Source organism: Cavia porcellus, unplaced genomic scaffold (genome assembly GCF_034190915.1).
Source record: "Cavia porcellus strain 051 isolate PalLab524CR breed Dunkin Hartley unplaced genomic scaffold, mCavPor4.1 scaffold_3, whole genome shotgun sequence".
Lineage (NCBI taxonomy): Eukaryota > Metazoa > Chordata > Mammalia > Rodentia > Caviidae > Cavia > Cavia porcellus.
Window position 1 is genome coordinate 120,152,239 of NW_026947486.1, and position 24,261 is coordinate 120,176,499.

At 62.5% G+C, this 24,261-nt stretch overlaps 3 protein-coding genes across 12 annotated transcripts; 2 read left to right on the forward strand and 1 right to left on the reverse strand.

Annotated features, from left to right (window-relative positions):
* Positions 1 to 81: 81 nt before the first annotated feature.
* On the forward strand, positions 82 to 12,825 carry Plxnb3 (plexin B3). 4 transcript variants are annotated; one of them, XM_063246575.1, is made up of 36 exons: positions 82 to 196; positions 1,362 to 1,473; positions 2,316 to 3,377; positions 3,524 to 3,703; positions 4,082 to 4,210; positions 4,288 to 4,388; positions 4,582 to 4,714; positions 4,803 to 4,959; positions 5,048 to 5,156; positions 5,239 to 5,353; positions 5,461 to 5,586; positions 5,669 to 5,803; positions 6,015 to 6,108; positions 6,191 to 6,360; positions 6,505 to 6,656; positions 6,847 to 6,952; positions 7,467 to 7,597; positions 7,837 to 8,013; positions 8,097 to 8,280; positions 8,374 to 8,613; positions 8,688 to 8,849; positions 8,931 to 9,082; positions 9,171 to 9,271; positions 9,357 to 9,580; positions 9,705 to 9,883; positions 9,994 to 10,060; positions 10,395 to 10,719; positions 10,803 to 10,906; positions 10,997 to 11,090; positions 11,245 to 11,417; positions 11,485 to 11,645; positions 11,737 to 11,884; positions 12,014 to 12,078; positions 12,144 to 12,219; positions 12,331 to 12,392; positions 12,546 to 12,825. In XM_063246575.1, exons 3-36 carry the CDS (start codon positions 2,325 to 2,327, stop codon positions 12,637 to 12,639), a joined length of 5,679 nt encoding a protein of 1,892 aa, XP_063102645.1. In that variant the 5' UTR covers positions 82 to 196; positions 1,362 to 1,473; positions 2,316 to 2,324; the 3' UTR covers positions 12,640 to 12,825. The 4 variants fall into 4 exon arrangements, with proteins under 4 accessions (XP_063102645.1, XP_003462229.2, XP_063102646.1 ...); XM_003462181.4 differs by having other exon boundaries at positions 89 to 196; positions 12,331 to 12,405; XM_063246574.1 differs by lacking the exon at positions 82 to 196 and adding an exon at positions 333 to 452 and having other exon boundaries at positions 12,331 to 12,405.
* A 1,027-nt stretch (positions 12,826 to 13,852) lies between these two features.
* Srpk3 (SRSF protein kinase 3) lies at positions 13,853 to 17,773 on the forward strand. Of its 4 annotated transcripts, XM_003462153.5 has the most exons (15): positions 13,870 to 14,195; positions 14,271 to 14,401; positions 14,561 to 14,669; positions 14,767 to 14,854; positions 15,031 to 15,118; positions 15,427 to 15,533; positions 15,610 to 15,775; positions 15,866 to 15,891; positions 16,155 to 16,284; positions 16,366 to 16,605; positions 16,684 to 16,784; positions 16,963 to 17,070; positions 17,142 to 17,211; positions 17,294 to 17,386; positions 17,475 to 17,773. In XM_003462153.5, the coding sequence occupies exons 1-15, from the start codon at positions 14,131 to 14,133 to the stop codon at positions 17,657 to 17,659; spliced, it is 1,707 nt and encodes a 568-aa protein (XP_003462201.1). In that variant the 5' UTR covers positions 13,870 to 14,130; the 3' UTR covers positions 17,660 to 17,773. The 4 variants fall into 4 exon arrangements, with proteins under 4 accessions (XP_063102648.1, XP_012996915.1, XP_003462201.1 ...); XM_063246578.1 differs by having other exon boundaries at positions 13,853 to 14,195; positions 16,155 to 16,605; positions 16,684 to 16,748; XM_013141461.3 differs by having other exon boundaries at positions 13,858 to 14,195; positions 16,155 to 16,605.
* Positions 17,767 to 24,232, reverse strand: Idh3g (isocitrate dehydrogenase (NAD(+)) 3 non-catalytic subunit gamma). Of its 4 annotated transcripts, XM_003462152.5 has the most exons (13): positions 24,069 to 24,232; positions 21,596 to 21,637; positions 21,305 to 21,316; positions 20,934 to 21,031; positions 20,492 to 20,604; positions 19,605 to 19,665; positions 19,355 to 19,487; positions 19,082 to 19,215; positions 18,771 to 18,873; positions 18,550 to 18,696; positions 18,309 to 18,403; positions 18,170 to 18,230; positions 17,767 to 17,954 (listed from the first exon to the last, which is right to left on the reverse strand). In XM_003462152.5, the coding sequence occupies exons 1-13, from the start codon at positions 24,147 to 24,149 to the stop codon at positions 17,853 to 17,855; spliced, it is 1,182 nt and encodes a 393-aa protein (XP_003462200.1). In that variant the 5' UTR covers positions 24,150 to 24,232; the 3' UTR covers positions 17,767 to 17,852. The 4 variants fall into 4 exon arrangements, with proteins under 4 accessions (XP_003462200.1, XP_063102650.1, XP_063102651.1 ...); XM_063246580.1 differs by lacking the exon at positions 21,305 to 21,316; XM_063246581.1 differs by lacking the exon at positions 18,550 to 18,696.
* Between the last annotated feature and the right edge of the window lie 29 nt (positions 24,233 to 24,261).

Consider the following 24,261-nt stretch of genomic DNA (forward strand, 5'->3'; position numbering starts at 1 on the left):
TAGGGTCCACAGCCAGCCCTCCACCTCACCTACAGAGGGGCAGCAGTGCCCCGCCCTGTGCATGGGCTCTGGCTGGTGGGAGGGGCCGGGCTGCAGGCTGAGTCGGGTGGGTGTGACTGCACACAGAGCCAGGCTGGGTTCCTGAGCCCTGCGCGGGACGCTGCTGGCTGCTCCTTGGCCCAGGTGGCCCATCCAGGTAGGCACAGGTCTGGGCTGGCACGGGTGCGGGGTGCAGGGTCTGGGGTCCTCTAAGGCTAGAAGAAGCCAGCGTCCAAGTGGCCAGCTGGCTGGGGTCAGGCGACAGCCACTGGGCATCAGCAGCCTATCACAGGAACTTCCTGACACCGTGGGGGCCGGGCATCTCCTGGGGGTGGTGTTGGCACTAAGAAGTGGAGAACTGTGGCTTGGGACCCCAAATTTGAGAAACAGCCGGAGGCCCCTTCAGGGGCAGGGTAAGGAGGCACCCTGATTCCCCACCCCCACAGCCACCCAACCGGCCCAGCCAGCTGCCAGCTGCTGCTGCCACCTTGCCCTGGGATGGGGAGCCCAGGACGCCTGCCACACAGCAGGAGAAGGCAGAGACCCCAACTAACTGGAGCATGCCTGGCCCTGGGCCCTGGGTTCCCAGGCTAGTGTCCCCAGGATACCTTCTGAGGGCAGCCCAGGAGCCAGCTGCAGACCACCCTCCTCCCCACGCTTTGAGAGAGGGGGGGACCTGGGCCCCAAAGGGGGCAGGCAACAGCCACCAGCTGTGCTGTGCTGTGCTGTGAGGCCACTGACCATGCGCTTTCTCACCACGCTGTACCTGGCACGACTTTGCCAGTCCCTGGGAGCAGGGCTGGGCAGGGACCGCCCGGGCAGGGGAGGAAGTCCTCTGTGGGGGCCGTCTTTGTCCGCACCTCCTCTGCCCCGGCCTGGACAAAGGCGGGTATTCAGGGTGAGACTGGCACCTCAGCCCAGCTCTGAGGCTGTGAGGGTGCTGAGGTCCGCGCCATGCCCTTCCCAGGGACCTGGGGCAGCTTGGGGAGGGGCATGCCTGGCTGGCACAGGAGCTGCCAGCCAGATGGGGAGGAAACCCTGTCCCTTTGTCCCCATGCCCCAGGGTGTCTCCCTGGAGGTGGAGAGTGGCAGGGAGCCCCCTGGCCAGAAAATCCCGCGGTGGGGGTGCGAGTACCAGATAGTGGGTCCCTGGCTTGGGCCTCTGGACAGAGGGGACATTGTTGGGGTGGAGGCAGGGCTGCCTTGGCCTGGCCACTGTGGACAGAGCTGCCAGCTGTGGGGGAGCCTGGTCGCCAGGCTCTTGCCCCCTCCCCCAGGGCGACATGAATGGGCCGAGCCTTGACTGTCTCCCTCCCACGCAGGACAATGCCCTCCACAGCCATCTTGTGCCCGTCACCACTGCCCTGGGGCAGCTGAGCCGAGGCGACATACCACACTGCCTGGGAGACCACATTGCAGCTCCCCTCTGCACTGGTGAGTGCCTGGGCCCAAAGATGTCCCGAGATGAACAAGTGGGGTGAGACAGCCAGGCCAGGGCAGCCTTGGTATGTCCCCCACCCCCAGCAGACACTGCTGCAGAGATAGTCTGGGTCCAGAGGAAACGTCCCTCCCGCTGCCTGTGTCCCTGAGATAAGGTTTCCGGGCCTTCCTGGGACTTGGCCGGGGGCAGCTCTCGCCTGGCACATGCCCACACGCTCAGCTGCAAGGACTCCAGCTTGTGCTTCCTTCCTGGGGCTATGCCAAAGGTCATATTGGTCCCAGCATCCCCCAGGCGGCCAGCTGAGGCTGGCGTGCCCAAGGTGCAGGGCGAAGGAGAGCTGCTTTGGAGGCTGGGGACTCCCAGGTCCCCTCCGGGCAGTGCGGCCGGCTCAGCCCTGCCTACTCCTCTCCGAATCCCTGCAGCTAGGCCCTGACTACTGCGTTGCCCCTGCCAGCCCCTCTGGGCCATGGTCCAGCATGGCTGTTTCTCCCTGGCTCCCTACCCCAGTGCATGAGGGGTCCTCTGCACTCAGAGTGGGTTTTCCCTTCCTGCCCCTTGTACTGTGGGTGGCCTTCTGTCAGTAGGAGGCCCTCCGGTGGGGCTGTCCAGCTTAGCATCAGAGTCGACACAGGCAAAGCGGAAGACAGCAGGCCCTTCCTCAGGTCCTACCCAGCCCTACACTGCTCTCTCCAACACCGGACACATCCTTTGTCCCTCTTTCTGTCCTCTCGTCTGCTCCCCGCTGTTCCTCTGTCCTGGCCACCCCTCGGCCCCTGCTAGTGTCCCTCTGGCCCTGCCCCCATGCCATGCCCACTCCTCTCTGGCCCTCCTCCAGGTCCCAGCGATGGCTCCCTGGCCTCTCTTTGCTGTCTACCTCCTGCTGCCACCGTTGCTGCTGCTGCTGCCACTGTTCCCACAGCCATCACTGCCTTTCTCGGGAACCCATCGCTTCACTGTCCCCAACACCACCTTCAACCACCTGGCACTGGCACCGGGCCGGGGCACGCTTTATGTGGGAGCAGTGAACCGCCTCTTCCAGCTCAGTCCAGAGCTGCAGCTCGAGGCCACGGCTGTCACCGGCCCCGTGATTGACAGCCCTGACTGTGTGCCTTTCCGCGACCCATCTGACTGCCCGCAGGCCCAGCTCACTGACAATGCCAACCAGCTCCTGCTTGTGAGCAGCAGGGCCCAGGAGCTGGTGGCCTGTGGGCAGGTAAGGCAGGGCGTGTGTGAGAAGCGGCGCCTGGGGGACGTGGCCACAGTGCTGTACCAAGCCGAGGACCCCGGGGACGGGCAGTTCGTGGCTGCCAACACCCCTGGGGTGGCCACAGTGGGTCTGGTGGTGCCCTTGCCCAACCGGGACCTGCTGCTGGTGGCTAGGGGCCTGGCGGGCAAGCTGTCGGCCGGAGTGCCGCCCTTGAGTGTCCGCCAACTGGCCGGGCCGCAGCCCTTCTCAAGCGAGGGCCTGGGCCGCCTGGTGGTGGGCGACTTCTCCGACTACAACAACAGCTATGTGGCGGCCTTCGCTGGCGCCCGCTTTGCCTACTTCATCTTCCGCCGCCGCGGCGCACGGGTGCAGGCCGAGTACCGCTCCTACGTAGCCCGTGTGTGCCTGGGCGATGCCAACCTCTACTCCTACGTGGAGGTGCCCCTGGCATGCCAGGGCCAAGGCCTCATCCAGGCTGCCTTCCTCGCCCCGGGCACCTTACTGGGGGCATTTGCCGCCGGCCCAAACAGAGCGCATGCAGCCCTCTGCGCATTTCCCCTGGCCGAGCTGGACAGCAGCGTGGAGCGCGCCCGGCGCCTCTGCTACACAGCGGGCGGCCGGGGTGCCAGCGGCACCGAGGAAGCCACAGTGGAGTACGGTGTCACATCGCGCTGCATTACCCTGCCGCTGGTGAGTGGCACAGTCCAACTTCCACATTCTCGAGGCGCCTGTGGCCAGGGGCGGGGCTGTTCTCTGTGGTGACAGCCTGCTGGCCTTTTGTCTGGCTCCATCCGGTCCCGCTCCCCAGAGTCAAAGGACCTGTTCCTGTTGTCTAGGACTCACCTGAGTCGTACCCCTGTGGGGATGAACACACCCCCAGCCCCATCGCTGGCCGCCAGCCCCTGGAGGCCCGGCCCCTGCTACAGCTCAGGCAGCCCGTGAGTGCTGTGGCAGCTCTCCAGGCAGATGGACACACCATCGCCTTCCTGGGGGACACCCAGGGCCAGCTGCATAAGGTGAGGGCCTGGCCAAGGAGCACATTTGTGGCCCCCACTTCCCCTGATGGCTCAGGGAGCCCCCAGAATCCTCCACTCCAGTCTCTCTCCCACACTTCAACACCTGACCAGTGTCTTTTCCTGCTCTGGCTCCCTCCTGGGTAGCTTAGGGTGACTGCCTGGGCACCTCCTATGGTGGCCCTGCCTTCTCTGAGCAATGAAGGTGGGTGAGGGTGACCTGCCTGCTCCCCCCCCCCCGAGCTCCCGGAGTCCTGGGGTAGCCCTGTTGTAGCTCCCCGATGCCCAATGGGATGATGGTGTGTCCCTACCTAAATGGCCCAGGGAGCCTGTCAGGGGGAGAGACAGGATGGCCCAGCCCTGTCCCTGTGCCCTGTCCAGGTTTTTGTCAACAGCTCCCAAGGCCAGGTGTACCACTCCCAGCAAGTGGGGCCCCCGGGTGCAGCCATCAGCCCCGACCTGCTGGTGGACAGCAGTGGCAGCCACCTCTACGTCCTGACTGCCCAACAGGTGAGGGCCGCCCTGGGCCCAGGGGCTGGGCCTGGGCCAGGTCTCCAAGTCCCTGCAACTCCTGCCTTTCCTTCCAGGTTGTCCGGGTCCCCGTGGCAGCCTGCCCCCAGTTCGATGACTGCCACAGCTGCCTGCAGGCCCAGGACCCGTTGTGCGGCTGGTGCACCCTGCAGGGCAGGTGCGTGTGAGCCTGTGCCCTGGCCAGGGTGGGGGAGGCTGCACCCGGGGCAGCTCACCCAGGCAGCTGTCTGGGCTGTGGCTGAACTCCTCAGTCCCACCCAGCCCTCTGGGGATGAACCCAAGTGGTGCCCCACAAGGAGCTCCTGTCATTCTTTTTAGCACGGTCCTCTTGTTCTCCCTGAGACCCACAGGTGCACCCAGAAGGGCCAATGCAAGCGGGCAGCCCAGCTGCACCAGTGGCTCTGGAGCTACGAGGAGGACAGCCACTGCCTCCAGGTCCAGAGCTTGCGGCCAGCCCAACAGCCCCGCCAGGAGCAGGGCCAGGTGGGGTCCCCTAACCTGTGTGCCCCTCACCCACCCCTCTGCACTCGGCTCCGGCCCTATCTCCCGGGGTACCTTGCATGTGTCCCAGGTCATCCTGTCTGTCCCTTGGCTGCCCACCCTGGCTGAGGATGAATACTTCCATTGTGCCTTTGGGGACTATGACAGCTTGGCTCATGTCCAAGGTCCCCATGTGGCCTGTGTCACCCCTCCTGAAGACCAGGTGCCAGGTAACCCTCCAGGCACAGGTGAGCAAGTCACTGGGGAGAGGCCAAGGGTGGAGCTGGAGTGGGGAGGAGACACATGAGCTGCTCTGCCACAACTGTTGCCTCCCAGACCACGTCACCCTACCCCTCGCCCTGATGTTTGAGGATGTGGCCGTGGCTACCACCAACTTCTCCTTCTATGACTGTAGTGCTGTCCAGGCCCTGGAGGTGGCTGCCCCGTGAGTCCCCGGGGCCTGGCTCCTGCTGGGTGGGAGTGGAGACCCCAACAGCACCCAGCCTAAGGAGACCCTGCCTCTGCAGGTGCCATGCCTGTGTGGGCAGCCCCTGGCGGTGCCACTGGTGTCCTGAGAGCGGCCGCTGTGTGCATGGGGAGCACTGCCCAGAGGGGGAGAGGACAGTCTACAGTTCCCAGGAGGTGGGTGTGCCAGGCCTTCCGTGGCCACCCCTACTGGTGCCATGGGACAGGCAGAGTGTCTGGGTTAGGGCCCTGGAGTGCCGCAGGGTCAAGCTCTCATTTCCTAGGAGGACATCCAAGCACGTGGCCCGGGGACCTGTCCCCAGGTGGAGGCTCTGGCAGGGCCTCACTCGGTACCTGTGGGCTGGGACATCCATCTGGCCCTGCATGTGAGAAATCTTCAGTACTTCCAAGTGAGTTCCCAGGTGGGCAGGTGTCTGGGACAATGGGGGTGTGACATGTCCAGGGGGCTAACCATGTGCCCCTTCCCACCAGGGCCTGCCCGCCTCCTACAACTGCTGGCTGGAGCTGCCAGGAGAGCTGCAGAGGTTGCCTGCCTCCTTGCAGGAGACAACCGGGGACAGGGACCGGGATGGAGGCACAGGTCTCATTCATTGCCAGGTCCAGCAGGTGGGCAGTCACTTGCAGCCTCACCTGCTGCTGCCGAGCACCTTCTACGCCCTCTTGGACCCTAGCTTCTCCCGGGGCCTGGCTCCAGCACATGGCAGGAACACAGTGCCCCTGGCCTCTGTCCCCAGGCTCCGGGTCAGTGGGAACAATCATACCCATTATAGAAGGTGCCCCAAGTGGGGGCAAGCCTGACCCTGCCCTCCACCCACAGTTCCACCCCTCCACATCCCAGTGGGAGCTCCCTGTACCCATCTATGTTACCCGGGGGGAGACCCAGCGGCTGGACAATGCCCGCACTCTTCATGGTGAGTTGGGGGCAGTGGCAGGCAAGGGTGGGGCCTTGGCTTACAGGGGTGGGACTTCAGTGTACCGCCTGACCCCACCCAGTGACCCTGTACGACTGCGCTGTGGGCCACCCTGACTGCAGCCACTGCCAGGCGGCCAACGGGAGCCTGGGCTGCTTGTGGTGTGGTGACAGCCAGCCTGGCTGTCGCTATGGGCCGCTGTGCCCACCAGGGGCTGTGCAGTTGCTGTGTCCTACGCCCAGCATCACGGAGGTGAGCATCTACCCCCTCCCTCAGGACCCAGCCTCCCACATCACCCCTCTGGGCCCCCAGTCCCGGGCAGCTTGACTGGCCAGGCACCCTGCTGCAGAGTGGGGTATATTGTGGAATCCTATGTACCGCCCTTGCCTACTGCAGATTGAACCCCTCACCGGCCCCCCAGAGGGAGGCCTGGCCCTCACCATCCTTGGTTCCAACCTGGGCCGGACCTTTGCTGATGTGCGAGATGCTGTGAGCGTGGCTGGCCAGCCCTGCAGCCCCGACCCCACCCACTACCGCACCTCCACTCGGTGAGGCGCCTGGACTGTGGTGGCGGTGGGGACACTGCTGTAGGTGGCCACCCAAGAGGCTGGTGGCCAAGAGTGTGGGGCCCTGAGTCAGAGTGCAAAAGGAAACCAAGCAGGGGGAAGAAAAGGGGAAGGGGTGCGGGGGAGTGCCTCTGGGCCGTGGCTGGCAGCCATGGATCCTCGGCTCCTCCAGGATTGTGTGCGTGACATCCCCTGCTCCCAATGGCACCACGGGGCCAGTCCAAGTGGCCATCAAGAGCCGGTCACCAGGCATCTCAGCCCAGCATTTCACCTACCAGGTCAGTGCCCTCCATGGTAGGAGGTGACAGGGAACCAAAGTGAGGCTAGCATACTAGCTCCAAGAAAACAGAAAGCCGAGGGGACAGGAGACGAGGCAGTGGTGGTGGCAGACAGGGCCACGGGCAACTGTCCAGGAGGGAGGAGGGCTGCCAGGACTTGTCACGGGCTGGAGAGAGCAAGGATGCCTGCAGGTGCCAGCCTGAGCCCTGGACACCTGCCAGGGCTTTTCTGGGCTGGGCAGCCCAGAGTGGGCACAGTTCTATCCGGTGCGTACAGTGCTTGAAGGAGGTAAACAGGTAACGGAGCAAAGCTAAAGCTTGGGAGGTCGGCCTGCAAGCTGTCCCGGGGTGGGGACATGGGAGGAGGCTGGCATTCAGGGCTGCACAACCAGGACATGGTGTTTCTGGAAAGAGAACATAGTTGGCTATGGCCTCTGGTGTCTGAGAGCCTGAAGAGCAGCCTTGCAGCATAGCGCTGGGGCCACATGCCTGCCATGCCTGCCCTGTTCCCCAGGACCCGGTCCTGCTGAGCCTGAGTCCTCGGTGGGGCCCACAGGCTGGTGGCACCCAGCTCACCATCCACGGGCAGCACCTGCAGACAGGAGGCAACATCAGTGCCTTCGTGGGGGGCCAAGCCTGCCCCATGTGAGTACCCAGCCTCGTGGTTGCCATGTGCGGGAGCTGCCTGCCTCGAGGTCCAGGCCTGGCTGCTATCACACACTGGACACCGCCTGCAGGCTTGTGTCCCCTCATATAGAGTGGGGGCCCCTGTCAGATTCCCAGAGAAGCAGCACTGTGCCCATTGCAGAGGGCTCTGCCCCCAATCTTAGGGGTCTGGGCCAGCAGCACCAGCATCCAGAGAAGAAACCCCTCCTGCCCTGCAGCCTGGAGCCCACATGTCCCGAGGCCATTGTGTGCCGCACCATGCCCCAAGCCGCACCAGGAGAAGCTGCAGTCCTTGTGGTCTTTGGCCACGCCGAACGCAAACTGCTCACCAGCCCCTTCCACTACACCACCAACCCGAGGCTCCTGGCAGCAGAGCCCACTGTCAGCTTCCGGGGGTGAGGAGCCTGACCCAGGGACACTGGCACTGGGCTGGGCCACTGCCACCTCCCACCCCCCTCTCACCTCCATCCTGGCACAGGGGTGGGCGGCTGATCCGCGTGAGGGGCACGGGCCTGGACACCGTGTGGCAGCCCCTTCTGTCTGTGTGGCTGGAGGCCGAGGCAGAAGTGAAGGCTTTGAGGGACCCAAGCCCCAGGCGGAGCTGCGGGATGCCGGCCGCAGACCCCCAGGCTTGTGTTCAGCTCCCAGGGGGCCTGCTTCAGGTGAGACCCTCGCCACACCAGCATTGGTTGGGCTGCTCCCCAGGCTGTGCCCCGGGGCATGGAGCCTGGCTCACTGGCCTGCCCCCGCCCCAGTGCTCCACTGTCTGCTCCGTCAACTCGTCCAGCCTCCTCCTGTGCCGCAGCCCTGCTGTGCCCGACAGGGCCCGCCTAAAGCGGGTCTTCTTTTCTCTGGACAACGTGCATGTGGATTTTGCCAGCGCCAGTGGGGGTCAAGACTTCCAGTACCAGCCCAACCCACGCCTGGCCCCACTCAGCCGTGAGGGCCTGTCACGCCCCTACCGCCTCAAGCCAGGCCACGTGCTGGATGTGGAGGTGAGTGCGCTGTCAACTAGGGGACTGGGCTATGGGACAGAATTTGATGCAGCTCAGGCTTCCCGTGCATCCAGGGCGAGGGCCTCAACCTGGGCATCAGCAAGGAGGAGGTGCACGTGCACATCGGCGATGGCGAGTGCCTGGTAAAGACGCTCACGCTCACGCACCTGTACTGCGAGCCGCCACCACGCGCCCCGCAGGCGGTCAACGGCTCGAGTGCACTGCCACAGTTCGTGGTGAGCGCATGGCCCGGGCATCGGGTGGCCAGGCAGGGTGCACGATGCAAGGTCCTCGTGCTCAGGACCCACCCACCACAGGTGCAGATGGGCAACGTGCGCCTGGCCCTGGGCCCTGTCCAGTATGAGTCAGAGCCCATGCTGCCCACCTTTCCCATGGAGGCCCAGGTGGGCCTGGGTATGGGCGCTGCTGTGCTGATCGCTGCCGTGCTCCTCCTCACACTCATGTACAGGTAATGGCACCCCATGTGCAGGTTTTGTGGGACACGGGGTGAGGGGCCCTGGAGGCCTGGGCTGTGGCTGAAGACGGGCCACACACAGGCACAAGAGCAAGCAGGCCCTGCGGGACTACCAGAAAGTGCTGGTTCAGCTGGAGAACCTGGAGATAGGCGTGGGTGACCAGTGCCGGAAGGAGTTCACAGGTGTGTGTGCATGTGTGTCTATGTGAGTGCAGGGGCAAAGGGCCCACTGGCCCTGAGCCCACATTTCAGTGGCTCCCGGCCACAGACCTGATGACTGAGATGACAGACCTCAGCAGTGACCTGGAGGCCAGCGGGATTCCCTTTCTGGACTACGGAACGTATGCCGAGCGAGCCTTCTTCCCAGGCCACAGTGGCTGCCCACTGCAGCCCAAGCTGGAGGGTCCCGGGGAAGAGGGCCATCGTGCCACTGTGCACCAGGGTCTCACCCAGCTCTCCAACCTGCTCAACAGCAAGCTCTTCCTCCTCCACGTGAGCCCTGAGGGGTGCTAGGGGTGGACAGGGAACATGGGGAGGTGCAGTCCCACCATGCTGGGGGCAGGGTGTCCAGATGTCACATGGGGTTTCCTGGAGTGAGCACTGACTCCCTGCTCAGCTCATCCACACCCTGGAGGAGCAGCCCAGCTTCTCCCAGAGGGATCGCTGCCATGTGGCTTCACTGCTGTCCCTGGCACTGCACGGCAAGCTGGAATACTTGACTGACATCATGAAGACTTTGCTCAGCGACCTGGCTGCCCATTACGTGCGCAAGAACCCCAAGCTCATGCTGCGCAGGTTGGCCTGGCTCTGGATGGGCTCCGTCCCTGGGGTAGGGGCCAGGAATCCCCGGGGTAAGAGGAATGGAGGAGCATTCTGACCAGGTACCTGGGGCCTCCTCCCCACAGGACAGAAACTATGGTGGAGAAGCTGCTCACCAACTGGCTGTCCATCTGTCTCTATGCCTTCCTGAGGGTGAGGGGCACTATGCTGCCTGCCACAAACCAGGGTGGCACTAGCCTGCCCTGCCAACACTTGAGAGTGGCCTGCTTCAGCCTCCCTAGCACATGCCTGAGTTACCCCAAGTGCCTACACTGGTCCCCAGAGCCCACACCTGCCTAGTAGGACTATTGGGAGGCCCTTTCCTGGCTGGATGGCAAGCAGAGGTGGGGAGGGCTCAGGCCAGAGGCCGCAAAGGCTGGCTGTCCCAGTCAGTCCTTGCCTGCACCCTGCACTCCCACCATGGCCGGGCTGGGCCACTCTGGTACGCAGCCCCACGGCCAATTCTGGCACACCTTGGTGTTTGCAGGAAGTGGCTGGTGAGCCGCTGTACATGCTCTTCCGTGCCATCCAGTACCAGGTGGACAAGGGCCCTGTGGATGCCGTGACAGGCAAGGCTAAACGGACTCTGAATGACAGCCACCTGCTGCGAGAGGACGTGGAGTTCAGGCCTCTGACACTAATGGTGCTGGTGGGGCCTGGGGCTGGTGTGGCCACAGGTGGTGAGGTGCAGCGAGTGCCAGCCCGGGTGCTCGACACAGACACCATCACCCAGGTCAAGGAGAAGGTGCTGGACCAAATCTACAAGGGCACCCCCTTCTCACAGAGGCCCTTGGTGCACACTCTGGACCTCGGTGAGAAGCCCGTCCTCCCGGCCCAGCTTCCACCTAGCACCTGCAGGGGACTTGGGCTGATGGGCTTGCACTGGTCCCTCCAGAGTGGCGCTCGGGTCTGGCAGGTCACCTGACACTGTCAGATGAGGATTTGACCTCTGTGACTCAGAACCAATGGAAAAGACTCAACACCCTGCAGCACTACAAGGTGCTGGCCGGCAGGGACAGGGCAGGACGGGGCAGGGAGCAGCATACATGGGCTCCCGGATCAGGACTTCCTCCATCTCTGTCCTACCAGGTCCCGGATGGCGCCACTGTGGGGCTCATTCCTCAGCTGCACAATGGCGGTGCTATCTCCCAGAACCCAGCACAGAGCTGCCCCTCAGGGGAGAGTGAGTCTCCGTGGCTGGCTGTCCTGCCCTTGCCCTCTGCCCTGATGGGGTCCCCACCCTCTGCCCATCACCTCCTCCCATCCCTGTCCTCCCTGCCTGGCCTGTGGTACAGGCTGGGGGTGGGGCGAGACTGAGGCCAGGTCCCTGCCCCCAGACATTCCCATGCTAGAGGATGGCGAGGAGGGTGGGGTGCGCCTGTGGCACCTGGTCAAGGCCACCGAGGAGCCGGAAGGGGCCAAGGCACCACGCAGCAGCCTGCAGGAGCGGGAGCGGGCTCGAGCCAAGGCCATTCCAGAAATCTACCTCACCCGCCTGCTCTCCATGAAGGTCAGTGTGCCCGGGCCCACTGGGCTGGGGCGAGGGCAGCCCCTTACCTTGTGCTGTCACCCCACAGGGCACGCTGCAGAAGTTTGTGGACGACACCTTCCAGGCTATCCTCAGTGTGAACCGGCCTGTGCCCCTTGCGGTCAAGTACCTGTTCGACTTCCTAGATGAGCTGGCGGAGAAGCTTGGCATCGAGGACCCAGAGACCCTGCACATCTGGAAGACCAACAGGTGCCTTCCCGGCACACCCTGGCCACCCCTGAGGTGCAGGGCCAGGGCCTGAGCCCCTGGGTTTCACCCCACACCTGGCCTGTGTATCCAGCCTGCTGTTGCGATTCTGGGTGAATGCTCTGAAGAACCCACAGCTGATCTTCGACGTGCACGTCTCGGACAACGTGGATGCCATCCTGGCTGTCATTGCGCAGACTTTCATTGACGCCTGCACCATCTCGGAGCACAAAGTGGGCCGGGTGAGGGTGGGCCAGGCACCTGCAGACCAGCAGAGGAGCGTAGGCTTCGGGGCACCTGGTTGGCCTAGGTAGGCACACCGCTGGTTGCCCTACCTCCCAATCATGCTGACGCCCCACCCCCTGCACTAGGACTCTCCAGTGAACAAGCTGCTCTACGCCCGAGAGATCCCTCGCTACAAGCAGATGGTGGAGAAGTAGGTGGCGGTGGCGGCAGGGCTGGGGGGCCAGGCTGCCCGCCCCTAACTCTGGGCTCCTGCAGATACTACGCAGACATCCGCCACAGCTCACCAGCCAGCTACCAAGAGATGAACTCGGCTCTGGCTGAGCTCTCCGGGGTGAGGCCAGGCATAGCCCTCCATCTCTAGGGGGATTCCCTAGCAGAGCCCAGGGGCCATGGGGTGTGCGGCCTGGGCTGGAGGTCACTTTTGCCCACATGCTGCCCCCAGAACTATACCTCTGCTCCCCACTGCCTGGAGGCTCTGCAGGAACTGTACAACCACATCCACAGGTATTATGACCAGGTGAGGCCCCAGTATCCGGGGGTGGGGCACAGGACAGGCCAGGATGGCTGGATCCCCATCCTTGCTGGCGGTGGGCAGGGGCCCTGCCAAGACACAAGTGGGCAGAAACAGGCTCAGTGGTCACTCTGGTCACCTGACAGATCATCAGTGCCCTGGAGGAGGACCCTGTGGGTCAAAAGATGCAGCTGGCCTGCCGCCTGCAGCAGATCGCCGCGTTGGTGGAGAACAAGGTGACCGACCTGTGAGCCAGTGGAAAGCAGGACCTGCAGAAGCCTTGCCCGGCTTCCACCCTAGGACCAAGCCAGGGCCCAGAGGAGCCGCCTTGCTGGGCTTGTCTCTAATTTATGACACTCCCTACCCCTCACCTACTGTATTTATTTGCTTGCTGAAATAAAACAGAAAGGTGTCTTTTTTGAAAAAGCCCAACCCTCAGCCCCTCACAGCTCACTGCCACTGCCCCAGAGCCAGGATGGACTTAGGAGTTTTTTTTGTTTTTTTTTTTTTTTTTTGTCTTTTTGAGACAGCGTTTCCCTATGCAGTTCAGGCTGGCCTTGAGCTCACTTGAACTTGCAACAATCTTCCAGCCCCAACCTGCCGAGTGCTGGGATTACAGGCATGAGCCACCACACCTGGCTCAAAGGATGGACTTATTTTTTGAGACAGGTTCTCGATACGTAGTTCAAGCGGACTTACATTCACTATGTAACCCAAATTAGCTTTGAATTCACAATGATCCTCTTGCCTCAGCCTCCTGAGTGCTAGGATCACAGGTGTACACTACCACACCTAACCGGGATGACCTTTCTAAGCAGCAATGGTGACAAGCTGTCAGCCTTGTTGGAACCCCTCACTGCACCCACAGATGCAGAGCAGGCCCCTCTGTCTGTCCCCCAGCACTGCCTGTGCACAGATCTGGGCCCCAGCCATGCCCTGATTGTCCTGGATGCGTCCGGTCCTGAGGCTGAAGCCTCCCAGTCTCACTCAACTGACAGGTAGTGTCTGTGGGACATTGTGGCTGCTGAGGACATGGCTGGGTTGGCTGCAGCAGGCACCCAGCAAATGGTGCAGATGGGGGAACGCAGCAGGAGCAGTGACCTGGAGCATCAGGGAGTGCCAGACGCCACAGCAGGTCCCTGAAAGGCTCTGGCACTCTGGTGGTGGGCACAAGCTGCTCCTGACTCTTGCCTATGCCCCATCGAGCCAAGGGCACCTACAGTACAACCAGCACAATCTGATGAGATTGGGGGGGGGTCGCTCCAGGAAGACTCCTGCAAGGGCCAAATGGGAAGTCCAGGAATGCCTCAAAAGTTCCAAAACGCAGCTGGTGCTTTGCAGCATAGGGGGAGGCACTCAGCTGGAGGACCTGGTCACCATGCCAACCACACTGCCACAGGAGGTCCACGCAGTCAGGCCTGTACAAAGGCGCTTGGGCAGGGGTAGGGACTGCTTTGCCCTCATCTAGGCATTCCTTACTTGGTTCTGAAGTGTAGAGGCTCAGCCTGGGGCCCAGATGGCCTCTGACTGTCCCCAGAGCATGGCAGAGCCTCCGCCTGGGGGCCCCCCACACTGCCCCCTCCCCGAGCGCATACCTTGCCCACAGCCGAGCAGCTGGGAGGCTATTTATAAAGGCAAGTGAGATCAGCAGCCGAGGCTATAAATGTGTGGGCCACGCCAGGGCCCCACAGGAGTGGCCCAGGCGCTGGAGCTGTGGGCCGTGAGGCCAGGATGAGCACCAGCACGGGGGGCGGTGGCGGTGGCGACAGTGGTGGCAGCAGCAGCAGCAGCAGCAGGTAGGGCTCAGCTTGGCGCCCAGGGTCTCCGACACATCACACGCTCACTGCCTGCTTGCCCCATCCCGCCCACAGCTCACAGGCCTCCTGTGGGCCTGAGTCCTCAGGCTCCGAGCTGGCCTCAGCCATGCCAGCGCCACAGATGCTGCCGGGGTTGCTGGGCTCTGACGACGAGGAGCAGGAAGACCCCAAGGACTACTGCAAGGGTGAGGCCCGGGCCGAGCTCCCGGGGCCAGGCTGGTGTCTCAGGGGCTTGGGCAGCCCGGAAGCGGCAAGTGTCCAGGCCCCCAGGGGCCAGGTGGCTGGCAGGGCTGGCTGGCTGGGGCAGGGAGAGATGCGCCTGCTCTGTTGGCTCCCTTTGGCAGGTGGCTACTACCCAGTGAAGATTGGTGACCTGTTCAATGGGCGCTACCATGTGGTGCGCAAGCTGGGCTGGGGCCACTTCTCCACCGTGTGGCTCTGTTGGGACATCCAGTGAGTGGCCCCCAGTCCCCAAGGACCAGCACTAGCTATGCTTCTGTGCCCCGAGTGTAGCCAGAGCCAGCGCATGACAAGGGTCTCGCTGTCACAGGCGCAAGCGCTTTGTGGCCCTGAAGGTGGTGAAGAGCGCAGGGCACTACACGGAAACAGCTGTGGATGAGATCAAGCTCCTGAAATGCGTGAGGCACCTCCCTGCCTGCTTGGGGCTCTCAGCTGAGGAGGGTGGGGCTCCTGGGGGAGGTTCCAGCTGGTGCCGCCTGGCAGGAAGGTACCAGAGGAGCGGGCGAGCAGAGCCACTGGTGCATGGGGGCCACTGAAGCGTAGAGGAGACCATCTGTGGCCGCCTGGGTTCCAGGTTCGAGACAGCGACCCCAGTGACCCCAAAAGGGAGACCATTGTCCAGCTCATAGATGACTTCCGGATCTCAGGGGTCAATGGAGTCCGTATCCTTGGCAAGCTGGGCAGGGGTACAGCAGGAGAGGACAGCTTCCCCTCTTTAGCTCTTTGTACCGCTACTTGGGCTGCGCAGTCCAGGACCCAATGTACCCCTCTGGGAATCTGGGTTTGCATGCATGGGGAGTGGGTGGCTGTAATAATGTGTGTGTGCACGCACATCATCTGGACCAAGGAGAGCACTAGAGTGCACAGGGCCTCTCGAACTAGTCACACACCTGATAGTGATGAAGCTCCAAGATGCTCTGCAGAGTGTGGGCCACCTCTGCACTGGCCAAGCCCTTCACTCCACGCCCAGATGTGTGCATGGTGCTGGAGGTCCTGGGCCACCAGCTTCTCAAGTGGATCATCAAGTCCAACTACCAGGGCTTGCCTGTGCCCTGCGTGAAGAGCATCGTGAGGCAGGTGAGTGCCCCCAGGAGCCTGGCCCGCCCGGCCCGGCCCGCACAGGACCACTATGGCTCAGGTGGGCTGTGTCCAGGTGCTGCACGGCCTGGACTACCTGCACACCAAGTGCAAGATCATCCACACGGACATCAAGCCTGAGAACATCCTGCTGTGCGTGGGCGACACCTACATCAGACGCCTGGCAGCTGAAGCCACCGAGTGGCAGCAGTCAGGGGCCCCGCCACCATCCCGCTCCACAGGTACCAGCAGGCCATGTGGGGCCAGGCTGCGCCCAGAGCCTCAGGCCCTGCCTGATCTCCACTCCTCTCTCCCTACCCCACTGCACCTAGTCAGCACTGCCCCCCAGGAGGTCCTGGTAAGTGGGGGCACCCCTCCTTCTCCATAGCTCCTCAGCACCCCAACAGTGGTAATTTCCAAAAGCTGTAGGAAGAAAGCGTGGGCTTTCCCAATACTTTAGGCTGCCTCAGCTGGGGCGGGAGGACCAGAGAAATGGGCCTCGGGGCGGTAGCATCCCAGGTGTGCCCAGGGCCAGGCCCAGGCCCAGTTAGGGAACTCGCACTGATAGACAGCAGGGCCAGGTGGCAGCAGCCTCAGGAATGACCAAGGCTCTGGTGGCAGACCGGGAAACTGTCAAAAAACAAGCGGAAGAAGATGAGGCGCAAAAGGAAGCAGCAGAAGCGGCTGCTGGAGGAGCGGCTGCGGGACCTGCAGCGGCTGGAGGCCATGGAGGCAGCAGGACACGCAGAGGGTGAGGGGCCAGTGAGGTGCCACACTGCCAGTGGGCACACGCACCACCCGCTGCTCACACGGGCTTCTGCCCCAACCCCAGACCTGGGCTCAAGACTTGAGGGAGGCAGCGGCTCCACCTCCTCCTCGGGCTGCCACCCTGGCGGTGCCCGAGCCAGCACCTCTCCGGGCTCCTCCTCCCCGCTTCCCGGGGGCCAGCGCAGCCTCAGCCCCAGCTCGCAGACGTCGGGCTTCTCAGGCTCCCTGTTCTCCGCGGCCTCCTGCTCCATCCTCTCGGGCTCCTCCAACCAGCGAGAGACAGGGGGCCTCCTGTCACCCAGTGGTAAGTGTGCACAGAAACGGGCGCAGGCAGCAGAGCAGAGGAGCCAGGCTGCCCACACCTCTGCCCTTCCTCCCACAGCACCCTTCGGTGCCTCGAACCTCCTAGTGAACCCCCTGGAGCCCCAGAACGCAGACAAGATCAAGGTCAAGATCGCAGACCTGGGCAACGCCTGCTGGGTGGTAGGAGACCCTGGGATGGCCTAAGGGAGTGGGCTGCTGGTGCAGCCAGGGTGTCTCCTCCAGAAGAGCTGAGGCCCTTCCGGCCGGCTCCGAAAGTGGCCCATGGCAGGGGCAGTGGGGAAGCAGGGAAGGCGGGGGCGGGGGCGGCTCCCGTCCCCAGGTCTCCCCTTGCCTCCAGCACAAGCACTTCACGGAAGACATCCAGACACGGCAGTACCGGGCCGTGGAGGTGCTGATTGGCGCAGAGTACGGGCCCCCGGCAGACATCTGGAGCACGGCCTGCATGGTAGGTAGGCACCAAGAAGGCACCCAGCTGGGCTGCTCCACACCGGAGGCTTCTCACCTCTCCTCTTGCAGGCCTTCGAGCTGGCTACTGGTGACTACCTGTTTGAGCCCCACTCTGGAGAAGACTACAGCCGGGACGAGGGTAGGGAGGCGGGCCGGGGCCAGGGCCGGGGCCAGGGGTGCCTGCCCGAAGCCCATGTGCCCACTTTCCTATGCTGGCACAGACCACATTGCACACATCGTGGAGCTCCTGGGGGACATCCCCCCGGCCTTTGCACTTTCTGGACGCTACTCTCGGGAGTTCTTCAACCGCAGAGGTGGCTGCATGCGAGGGTGACGGTGGGCCAGGCCGGCGCCGGGGACTGGGGGCCAGGCCATGGCCTGACACTGCCCGCCTGCTGGCAGGAGAGCTGCGGCACATCCACAACCTCAAGCACTGGGGCCTGTACGAGGTGCTCATAGAGAAGTATGAGTGGCCGCTGGAGCAGGCCACACAGTTCAGCGCCTTCCTGCTCCCCATGATGGAGTACCTGCCCGAGAAGCGCGCCAGTGCCGCCGCCTGCCTGCAGCACCCATGGCTCAACCCCTAGGCCGGCTGCCGGCCTCGGGCACATGCTCTGCCCACCGGGGGCCTCTGGGTGGGCCTGTGCCCAGGAAAGCGCGCATCTCTCAATAAAACGTGCACTGAACACTGGGCTCCAGGAGCAGGGCCGGGCAGAAGCCACTTTATTCTGTGGTGTTGGGCTCGGGGCTGCAGGACTGGCAGGGGCCACCCTGGGAGGCTTAGGCCTCCACGGCGCGGCCGTTGACGATGCGGATGTGGCGGATGACGTCCTGGATGGCCTGGGACGTGGTGCCCTGGCCTCCAATGTCTGGGGTGTGCATCTGCAGGAGACCAGAAGTGTGGGCGTGTCAGGCCTGCTGCCACCCACCCACCCTCGGGTGGCCTGGGGTTGCCCACTGTCCTGCCTGTAGGTGGTGGGGCCCGGAACTGACCCCAGGAGGGCAGTGGTGCCCCACCCCAGCCCCTCAGGTGCTCACGCAGGCAGGCAAGGGTTGGGGGCAGTGGGGTGGGATGGGGGGGGGGCAAGGAGCCTTACGCTTTCATTGTCCATGGATGCCAGGACGGCTTTGCGGATAGAGGTGGCATAGGAGTGCAGCCTGGAGGAGGGGAGTGACATTGGTGCCAGGCCCGGCGGGCTGGCAGGGACTCGGTGCCAGGCCCCTGGCACCACTTACTTGAGATGGTCCAGCATCATACAGCTGGCAAGCAGCGTGGCTGTGGGGTTAGCGATGTTCTTGTTGGCAATGCTCTTGCCTGTGTTCCTCGTGGCCTGGGAAAAGCAGGACAATTGAGGCTGGGCCAGGTCCAGTGGAGGAACAGCCCTGACAGAGCTCGAGGGAGCCGTGGATTGCAAGGGGAGCCCCGTGGTGTGTGGGCTCAGGGCTGCTTGGGGTGGGGTGGGACCCGCACACTCACCGTCTCAAACACAGCATACACGTGGCCATAGTTGGCCCCAGCCACGAGGCCCGGGCCCCCAACCAGCCCTGCGCAGACGTTGTTGACAATGTTGCCGTAAAGGTTGGGCATCACCATAACGTCAAACTGCTGGGGCCGGGACACGAGCTGCGGGCGAGGGGCACTCAGTGCAAGGGGTCTGGATGCTGGGACTGGAGGCCACGGAGGCCAGCGGTGACTACCTGCATGGTGGTATTGTCCACAATCATGTTCTCAAAGGTGATCTGGGGGTAGCGGGCTGCCACCTCCCTGCAGCACTGGAGGAACAGACCATCGCCCAGCTTCCTAGGGACAGACAGGGGAGACATGGGACTCTGGCTCGGCTGACCACCATAGTCAGTAGAAGCCTGAGCACTGACTCCTAACCTCCCCAATCCGCACACCAGCATGGCCCATCCCTCCTCGCCCACACGTGGATGGTGGTGTAGCCACAGAGCCCATGGGTATGTGCTTGTCGGGTGGCCAGTGTCAGCCCTGAGTCCAAGGGACGTACATGATGTTGGCCTTGTGCACAGCCGTCACCTTCTTGCGCCCGCTCTCCTGGGCCAGCTTGAAGGCATATTCAGCGATGCGCAGGGACTTTGCCTTGGTGATGATCTTCAGGCTCTCCACCACACCTGCCACGCTCTGATGGGCACAGGGAGCTGTGAGGTGTGGCCCATGCACCCAGGACTTCCAGCCCCTCCCCCAGCCCCAGCCCTCTCAGAGAGGTTCCTTGAGGCCGTCTCCAATGCCAGCCCTGGCCGGGCAGCCCTGCTGCATTCACCTCGTGCTCCAGGCTGCTGTACTCGCCCTCTGTGTTTTCCCGCACGATGAGGATGTCCACATCCTTGTGCCGAGTCACCACCCCTGGCAGGCTCTTGCAGTGGATGACATTGGCATAGAGGTCCAGGCTGGTGCTGGGGAAGGACAGAGGAAAAAGCCGCTAGACTCAACAGATAAGCTGGTCAAGGCCACGGCCAGTAGCATAGCCACCCTGGGCCTCGAGGGAGCCTCCTCACGTGCATGGCTCTCACCGGAGGATGTTGTTTCGGGATTTATGGGATGGCGGAAGGTTATGGTTTGTTTCAATGTTGCCTGCAGAACCAAAACAGAACAGGCAGGCTAGACAGGGCCCTCAAGCTCAGCCGAGTTGACCCACCCTGCCTCCTTGCCTGGCGTAGGACATGTGCACCAAAGGCTGCTGCCACTGGAGGACACGCCTTCCTGCAGCCAAATGCCCCACAGGATGCCAGGATGGCCCCCAGCACAAGCTCGTGGCAGCAGACAGGCCGGGGAGTACTTGGCCCATGGCAGGACTAAGTGTTTACCAAATAAATGAACAAATGAAGAACAAAAATGCTGGCAGCTGGCAGGACCCTGAGAACGGCTCAACAGAAAGCACTCACTATTGCTGCCAATAGCCTGGCTGGTCAGGCTGGCACCCGCAAGGTGACCCCAGACTGGGTGACTGCCAAGGCCCCAAACTGAGGTGTCTGTGGGCCTACACAACGGCAGGCAGAAGCACCCGGGAGAGGCCACAGCTTGGCTCCCAAGGAAGGGAAGGAGGGGCCTGGGAGGCCAGGGGGCTGCAGTGGCCAGGGAAAGACCAGAGGGTACCAAACAGAACGGCCTTTCTGGCAGCCCATCACCTTGGAGCCGCCCCTGCTCATAGCCCCATGCAGAGCGCCTTGGGTGAACTCGAAGAACAGTGGAGGCTAAGAAGGGCCAACCCAGCAGGGGCCCACAGAACTGCATCTTGGGGACCCTGCTTTGCAGAGCGAGTGCCACAGAGGGTAGGTGGTGGGAAGGCAGCTGGCACATGGCCAGCACCACCGAGCCTGGGTTCCAGTGCCCACAGCTGCACCCCAGCTCCCACCCATACCCCAAGCACAGGATTCCCTCTGGAGCCAGTAGGCCTCACCCTTCAGGGCCACACGATTCCGCCGGATGGCCATGATGGCATTGCGGATGTCCTCCTCGTCAGCATTGGAGCTCACATGTACCTCTTCGAAGTCCACTGGCACGCATGCGTGCCTGGGGAGAGCAGGTCAGGGAGGCCGGCTGGGACCTCACGCACCTCCTCCAGGAAACTGCCTGGGTTGCCACGGACACAGGCCTCACCCTGCGGCTGCTCCCCTCAACCCAGCTGTGGCTGGAAGGGGACTGTATCCACCAGGCCAGCAGATGAGGACATGCTTGAACCCGGGGGCTCACGGCCTTAGCAGGACAGGCACTGCCTTCTCCACCAGCCCAGCAGGATCAGAGTCCAGGTTTCTAGGGCTTCCTGCTGCTGCCACACCAGGTTCCCAGGGCCTGCTGGCTTCTCCAAGACACCTCACCCCTGGGGAATGAGGGCTCCATACCTGAACACAGACTTCACGTGCAGCATGAGCTCTGGTCCAATGCCATCCCCGGGGATCATGGTCACTGTGTGCCGTCCACCGTACTTAGCCGATGGAGGCTGCAAGGAGGGAGAGGGTGGGGATGAGGCTCTGCGTACCCCTGGAGCTCCCCAGCTCAGCACCTAAAGCCTCAAGCCAGCGCCAATTTTCCCACCTTCACTGATCCCACAACTGGCCAGTATGGAGGTACCAATTTGGGGGTGCCCATCCCAGACAGAGCCATCTGTCTCGGGCACTCTGCGCAGCAGCCCTGCGCCCAGGTGAGCTTGGGTCAGCCCTGAAGCAACTGCAAAGCCCCTACAGCCCACACAGAGGAGGAGGAGAATACTTACGATGGTTTGTTGCTAGAGAGAGGACAGAAAGGAAGAACACACAGGTCAGGCAAGTTCTGAGGAAAAAGGCTGTGACCAGAGGGCTGGGCCTGCTCCCCGGGGAGGGGGACGGGGACAGGGACAAAGACTATCATGCCACCATCTGTCACGACTGAGCGAAGGGAGGAGTCACCTTGGACCCTGACTTGGAGAACACGAGGGCTGCAAGTGAAGAAGCACGGCTGTGCATGCACACAGACCCCTGTGCTCCGCACACACCCCATGGCCCTGCACACCCAGGCAGGTACTCACCGAGGAGATGAGCCTCCGGGGGGCCTCATGGGCACCTAGCACCTGGCAGAGAAAACCGGAATGCCATTTGGTCATCAGGCCCTCAAGTCAAGTTGACAACGGCTGCCCTAGTTTTGGGCAGGGAGGAGAGACGTGGCTGCCCAAGCTCTAGGAGGAAGGAGGGGTGGTCACAGGGCCAGAGTCCCCAAGGGCACCTCACTGTCCCGTGTGCCACCTGGATCTGCAGCCAGCACCTGCCAGTGACCAGGTTTGGGCACCCACAGGCTTATGACAGCAGCTTGCAGAAGGCAGCCTGGACGGCTCCTCCTCCCGGGGCTGAGAGGGGCTCCCAAGGAGCATGCACTGCCTTCTTCCAGCTCAGGACCTCTTTCCGCTGCCTCGCTCCCACCCAGCCCCCTCCTTCCAAGACCCAGCAATGTCAGGCCCAGAGCTGAGATGCAAGGAGCATTTCCTGAGTATACAAATATATCTGAAAACGAAGAAAGAGATTAGGGAGCTCTCAGTCCAACTCCACCATCTGCTACTCTCAAGATGCTTCATGTCATCTGAAAACAATGCAAGACAGGCACCTACTGCCTGTGACAAGAGGCCGCATGGGAACTGGTCATAAGCCCCAGCAGGGCCCCGTCATCCTCCCAGTCCCTGAGGTTTGTTCCCATCAGGTTTCAGCTGTGGCACTGAGCCAGCCTCCAGGACCCACCCCTGGTTGGGCTCAGGGTTGGGCACCCCTGGCCACAGCTGGCACTATTGCTACTCCCACACCTGTTTTCTGTGCCAGATGTTCACAGGGCTCTCACCAAAGTGCCAAGAGCTCTCCAAATAGGGATTTCCCTGCCCCTGTGCTGCACAGGTTATGAAGGCTTTGTTGCCTCAGGAAGCCACTGAACAAGCTGCCCGGAGTACAGCAAGCTGGGATACGCACAGGCCTATGCGTCTGTCACCCTTTGGCACTTCCCCAAAAAGTCATGGGTCCTGGGTGGCACATGCTCCTACTAGAGGGCTGGACACTACATGTCCTACTAAAACTTCTAACTGAGGCTTCTGCTGCATCATGTGCTTCCCCAGGCGGTCCCAGCAAGTGAAATAGAAAATTTGGCATTCCTTTAGAGTAGGCCTCTTTTTTTTTTTTTTTGTACCGGGAATCAAACTCAGGACCTGGCACTCCTTTAGAAGGGTTTCCACACCCAGAACAGCCAGGCTCAGGGCAAGGCTCTTCATGGCCACCAACTTTTCTCTAACCGCACCCCTACCCCGCAAGCGAGCACACAGGCATATGAGCACACAGGGGTGTGGGAAGTTAGGGGGGTTGACAGATGTCGTCCAGGGCCTACAGAAGCCTAGTTTTGGGAGCCTCCAGTGCTCCTGGAGATTCTCTACAGTATGTGATGTGCCCTCTCACAAGCAATGGGGGAAAAGCCAGCAAGTTACTTTTTTTTTTTTTAACTTTTGTTGTTTGTTTCCTGGCCTTGAACTCACTATGCAGTCCAGGCTGGTCTTGAACTGGCAGTGATTCTCCTGCCTCAGCCTGCCAAGTGTTGGTATTACAGGTGTGTGCCACCACACCGGGTTTGAGACTAGCATCTTAAAGAAAACTGTAAAAAGCCTTAACAATCTTTCCCAGAGGACAGAAGAGTTATACATGAGAGTAGAAAGGTCCCCAGGAAGCATCAACAGAATCACGGGGTTCTGGATGGCCATGCTGGCAGGATCCTTTGAGAAGTCCCCATCCCTCTGTCTGGACAGAGAGAAAAGGGAACCCAGAGAGAGGAAGGGACTGGCCTGAGGCCAAGCCACTAGTGGAGTGGTGGGGAAGCAATCGCACAGGGCCTGTCTCATCCCCAGGTAAACTGTTGTTAACGGGACCGCCTGCCTCGTTCTAAGCTCGAGTAAGAATCGAACTGAATGATCTAAACCCGGTTCTAAAATGAGAGCCGAGGAAGCAAGTCCCCGCAACCTCCAGGCCCCATCAGCTCCTCCCCAACCCAGGTGCTTGGGGAGGAGGAATCCGGTAATCTAAGAATGAGGGGCGATCGAGGTGACCGGAAAAGTCCGACTCTCCCACCTCCAGGACAGGTTGCGAAGTGCTCTACTACCACAGAGAAACTCGAAGAGGAACGGAAAACCACAATGGGCTGCCCAAGGCAGGCCGGGACACGCGATGGCTCAGGAGAGCTCCCACAAGGACACGAAGGAAGTGACACGAGCCGCGGCATCTCAGCTTCCCAGCCAGTCCTGAGCCTCCGCCCCCAGACAGGGACCCTAGGAACAACCAGTTCTGGGCCAACTTCGGTCAATGCGATGACAGCAGAGGCGGCCAATGAGCTCCGGCGCGCGGGCCTCTGCCCGCCCCATCGGCATCCCGCAGCCAATCCAACACCAGGCCGCTCAGAACCGCAGCACCTTCCCGGCCCCAATGGGGTGCGAGGCCCCCCAACGAGCTCTGCGGTTATCCGGTAGTCGGCCCGCCACTCACCTCCCAAGGACGGAAGAGAAGGACTGGCCTGAGCACGGCCTTCGCAGCGCCGGCGGCAGCCGTCGTCACCTTCAGCGCCATGGCGGAGACAGCCGCTAAGGGTGTAGACACTGTTCTCGCGAGAGCCAACTGGACGAGATAGTGTGTGCGGGGGGGGGGGGGCTCCCGGCCTCGCACTGCGCATGCGCGCGGC

What these genes read in the sequence shown, in the direction of transcription:
- Plxnb3 (XM_003462181.4), top strand. Translation starts at nt 2,325, where the DNA reads ATGGCTCCCTGGCCTCTCTTTGCTGTCTACCTCCTGCTGCCACCGTTG. An exon ending in GCTGCATTACCCTGCCGCTG is followed by an intron (nt 3,378 to 3,523) that starts GTGAGTGGCACA and finishes CCTGTTGTCTAG; the next exon opens with GACTCACCTGAGTCGTACCC. An exon ending in CCCACTGTCAGCTTCCGGGG is followed by an intron (nt 8,014 to 8,096) that starts GTGAGGAGCCTG and finishes ATCCTGGCACAG; the next exon opens with GGGTGGGCGGCTGATCCGCG.
- Idh3g (XM_003462152.5), bottom strand. Translation starts at nt 24,149, where the DNA reads ATGGCGCTGAAGGTGACGACGGCTGCCGCCGGCGCTGCGAAGGCCGTG. An exon ending in GAATCGTGTGGCCCTGAAGG is followed by an intron (nt 19,666 to 20,491) that starts GTGAGGCCTACT and finishes TTGGTTCTGCAG; the next exon opens with GCAACATTGAAACAAACCAT. An exon ending in GTGCACAAGGCCAACATCAT is followed by an intron (nt 18,874 to 19,081) that starts GTACGTCCCTTG and finishes GTCTGTCCCTAG; the next exon opens with GAAGCTGGGCGATGGTCTGT.
- Srpk3 (XM_013141461.3), top strand. Translation starts at nt 14,131, where the DNA reads ATGAGCACCAGCACGGGGGGCGGTGGCGGTGGCGACAGTGGTGGCAGC. An exon ending in CTCAGGGGTCAATGGAGTCC is followed by an intron (nt 15,119 to 15,426) that starts GTATCCTTGGCA and finishes CTCCACGCCCAG; the next exon opens with ATGTGTGCATGGTGCTGGAG. An exon ending in AGACTACAGCCGGGACGAGG is followed by an intron (nt 17,212 to 17,293) that starts GTAGGGAGGCGG and finishes ATGCTGGCACAG; the next exon opens with ACCACATTGCACACATCGTG.